The sequence below is a fragment of the Anarrhichthys ocellatus genome, unplaced genomic scaffold, assembly GCF_004355925.1.
Source record: "Anarrhichthys ocellatus isolate YVR2014 unplaced genomic scaffold, GSC_Weel_1.0 scaffold19, whole genome shotgun sequence".
Lineage (NCBI taxonomy): Eukaryota > Metazoa > Chordata > Actinopteri > Perciformes > Anarhichadidae > Anarrhichthys > Anarrhichthys ocellatus.
In genome coordinates, this window is record NW_022280049.1 from 5,870,358 (window position 1) to 5,874,683 (window position 4,326).

General features: G+C 43.6%; 1 protein-coding gene across 1 annotated transcript; it reads left to right on the forward strand.

The window, feature by feature from the left end:
* The first annotated feature begins 388 nt into the window (after nt 1–388).
* cysltr1 (cysteinyl leukotriene receptor 1) lies at nt 389–2,998 on the forward strand. Its single transcript, XM_031858032.1, has 2 exons — nt 389–463; nt 885–2,998. Exon 2 carries the CDS (start codon nt 903–905, stop codon nt 1,935–1,937), a length of 1,035 nt encoding a protein of 344 aa, XP_031713892.1. The 5' UTR covers nt 389–463; nt 885–902; the 3' UTR covers nt 1,938–2,998.
* The last annotated feature ends 1,328 nt before the right edge of the window (nt 2,999–4,326 follow it).

The window sequence follows — 4,326 nt, forward strand, 5'->3', positions numbered from 1 at the left end:
AATTGGATAGGATTAGTGATGTCCACGATGTAAATAAGCTATTGAGCTTTATTGTGTTTTTATCCTTTTGACATCAAATGATGCAAATAAGATTCATCTGAACGTCGTATATATTTTTCAATATATAGTCAATAAAAAAGTAAATTCACAGTCAGAGCAACCAACTAACAAGAGCACAACGTTCAGTGATAAATGCACGTCTCTTTTCTTTTTACCCTCCAGTTCTTTTTTTCATTTACTGTAAATGCGTGGCCGCATGGTTGATGATGTCATCGGTGGAGGAGAGTCGAAGACACAGGCAACATGTAAAGCTCCTCAACCACTCAGGCTCCGAAGAAGCAGCCACCTGCTGCAGTGTCCTCCCACTGCTGTTACGACATCTGGCAGACGTGGCAGAGCAGACCGAGAGACAAGATCAACACACCAGCTGCAACGCTCCGACACCAGACAAGGAACTCAGAAGGTAAGAAAGGAAGACTTGAAATTCTCACTGTTGCTAAGGGTGAAGTAACTGACAGATTATTACAGTTACCGTGCGTAGTTATAATGTGACTTTTCACATCCAGTATTTGAACACATTTTCAGCTTGCAGACACTCTTTTTCAATCAAAAGACAAACAAGAGAGACAGTGCAAACAGGCAGTTAGCATGGATGAATAATATTCATTTATGACATAAAGTTCTAAGTTCTAAGTTCTAAGATGCGTATCTACTTTCTGCGTTTCTGTCTCATCAGCAGAATGCAGAGACTATATCTGACAACAATCTCCCACATTAAAGTCACCACACTCAGCAGCAGCCAGTGTGTTTTTTAATTGTTTTTTTGGTTTCTATCCTTCACTCTTTTGCACACATCACCATGCCTTTCCTCTGTGTCTCTGCAGCTGCAGGTGTGACTTAAAATGGAGTCAAATCTGACAGGCAACGTCAAGAGTAACTCTACCGAGTGTCCGCCCATCGACGACTTCCGCAACCAGGTTTACTCCACGTCCTACTCCCTCATCACCGTGCTGGGCCTGGTCGGCAACGGCTTCGCCCTGGTGGTGCTGATCAGAACGTACCGCCAGAGCTCACCCTTCCACATCTACATGCTGAACCTGGCTGTGTCCGACCTGCTGTGTGTCATGACGCTGCCGCTGAGAGTTCTCTACTACGTCAACAAGGGCCAGTGGAACCAAGGCGATTTCCTTTGCCGCGTCAGCTCCTACGCTCTCTATGTAAACCTCTACTGCAGCATCTACTTCATGGCTGCCATGTCTGTCACCCGCTTCCTGGCCATCGTCTTTCCCGTGCAGAACATGCGGCTGGCGACGGAGACCCGCGCTCGCCTGGTGTGCGTGGGTGTCTGGGTGTTCATCTGCCTTTCATCCTCGCCCTTCCTGATGTCGGGCCAGCACACTGACCCCATCACAAATAAAACCAAGTGCTTCGAGCCACCGAAGACTAGTGGTAGCAGTGTGGATAGACTGGTCATGCTGAACTATTTGTCCCTGGTGGTGGGCTTCGCCCTGCCTTTCCTGGTCATCCTGCTCTGCTATGCTGGCATAGTCCGCGCCTTGCTGTCCCGCACCAACTCCGCTCGACGTCAGCAGGGCGCGAGCACCAGAGCCATCCGCATGATCGTCATCGTCCTGCTGACCTTCCTGATCTGCTTCATGCCATACCACGTGCAGCGCACCATCCACCTGCACTTCCTGTCGTGGACAGACACCCCCTGCTCAGAGCAGGTGACCATGCAGAAGTCGGTCGTGGTGACGCTCTGCCTGGCCGCTTCCAATTCGTGCTTCGATCCGCTGCTTTATTTTTTCTCGGGAGAGGGTTTCCGCAGTCGCTTGTCCTCCCTGCGCAACACACTGAAGGCCAGCAGACTGAACCGCATAGCCAGAAAAAAGCCCGTCACAGTCTCTGCGGAGAACCACCAGCTGAAGGACAGTTAATTTGCACTAGACAAACGAGCATCTCGGGATCTGTTTGAAGGAACACTTCACCCACAACAGTATCATTTGTACATCACTTACTCGCCCCGTGTTGCCTTTAATTCTCTAAGAAACCTTTTTACCTTGCATGCCTCTACAGTGAAAGGAGAATACGACTGGTTAAATGAGAATTTAATTATAGGGCACGATATGCGTGAGAGTTTGTAAACAGATGTTTGGATATAGTTTTGCTGTCGTTAAAGCCACCCCCCATTTACCTCAATTCAACAAGACTTTTTGGATTTTTTACGAGAAAAAAAATAATTTCTTCACAAATTCAAGGTAACACGGAGCGTAACTGATATACAAATATTCATCCAGTGGGTGTAGTATTCCTTTAAGGAGCTCAGGATGGGTTGTGTTTACACACATGGAAGGAGTTGAGAGAAACATAAGGAGGAGATGAACGGAAGAATAAAGTGTTACCAGTAAGGGCATGAAGAGAGTATTTAAACAGCGAAGTAGCAAGTCTCAGTCTCATTTATTATTCCAAAGAATGACAAGTGTTCAATATTGTAGTGATGTTGTTCTGTATTATCATTATGGCAGTAACAATTAGCCTATTGTGTCCCAAAAGTTACTCAAACCGTGGAATTACAAATATGAATTCACAGTATAAAGATGTATGAATGTATTGTAGATACTTTTGTAATATGTTTTTTATTGAGTCTATCAGTAACATGTCACAGGGACAGTGAATGGAGAATCTTGTCACTGAGTCACAGCCTGCGTATGAAACTAAACTATGCTGTGTTGACTACTGTAGACCTTTACTTTTCTTCTTCTGGTTATTCCTCTATCATTGTTATTTTTTAGCGTTTTTTTGTAGCAATTTTAATGTTGTCATGACTGTAACCTTTTTTTTATTATGAGTTATTGTCATTTTCCATGCTTATCATAATTACTTTAACTCAATTTGGATTCAAAATTGTTGTTTTTGTGCTTCTGATTTTTTTAATTTTGTGCATCTTTTCTGTAAATACTATTGATGATGATGATGAATTATAATGTTCTGAACCGTGTACCTTTACGGGAGTAGTTTGATTTGCTTTTTTTGCTCTGAAGAGTAAAATGAGAAATACGACACCACTCTCATAACTGCGGTTAATATGAAATTACAGCCGACTCACGCCTACCTAAGCTTAGTTTAGCATAATTACTGTAAACAAGTGAAACCTCTGGGCTCTCCAATTAACACGTTGCATACCATTTGTTTAATCCATAGAATTTATGCATGTTTCCAATCTTTATGCTAAGCTAACACAGCCGGCTACTGGCTGTAGTTTCATATTTTCTGTGCAGATGTGAGAGTGGTATCATAGCAAGAAAGTAAATGAGCATATTTCTCAAAAAAATATAACCATGCCTGAAATGATCCTGCTGTATATCAGTCGTGTGCAAACACTGTTTCATCTCATGTATGATAACCGCATCAATAAATCATCCAATGCATGTCAGTTCAGTACGATCACATGACACCCTCACTGTGAGAGAAGTTACCAACTCCGTCCACTGGGTGTCGCACCGGCACACGCGTTGTTGTCACCCTCCTCCAAATCATCTTCTTCATTGCTTTCCTATTATTCATCTCGGTTTCTCATAGATGAGAAAAAACAATGAGCAGCAGCACTGCAAGATGAGTTGTGTTGCACTGTGACAAATTGAATTTGTGTAAAAAAGTCTTAAAACTGTCACGGTACTCAAACGCATTAGCTGAAACTATAAAAAAACAAAAACATGCTACATTTATAGAAAAGGGTTAGAGCATCTGTCTATACAGCAAATCAAAAAGCACGACCAAAATGTAGCTCCCCTGTCAATTAGAGATACAAAACAACACTGAGAAACCAGACTGCTGAGGCCGACCCTGCTGATTAGAACATAGAGGGCCATTGTATTACCACTTCATAAACAGATAATATCGAGCACATGATCGGCTCCCTCCTCCATCTGCACAAAAAGACGTTTGTTTCAGTCTGCAAAGCAGGACCATCTCCGAGATGGGAGCCTGTTGTTGCAGCTTTTGTGTACCGCTCGGCGGACATATACTCAGCATGCAGGAAGTAAGGAAAGTACCCTGCTCAATCCTTCCTCGTTTGTTTTCTAAAGAGGTTACGGATAACGGTACACCCCAGTGCATTAGGAACATTTCCTCTCTTTCATCTGTGCTCCAGGTTTGCTGCACTCCAAAAAGTGATTTGGTTGAAGCATTGATTCGTTTTTGGGAGAGGCTAAGATTAAAACTCGATCGCTCTCGGGGAGGAGCAGACTCAGCTTTGCAACATGTGTTAATGCCCGCCATATGAGTACAGAAAACAGACAGAAGAGCTCTCCAGGAGCGCTGCTTTTA

Bases quoted from the DNA above. Each gene is read 5' to 3' on its own strand.
- cysltr1 (XM_031858032.1), top strand. From the start codon at position 903: ATGGAGTCAAATCTGACAGGCAACGTCAAGAGTAACTCTACCGAGTGT.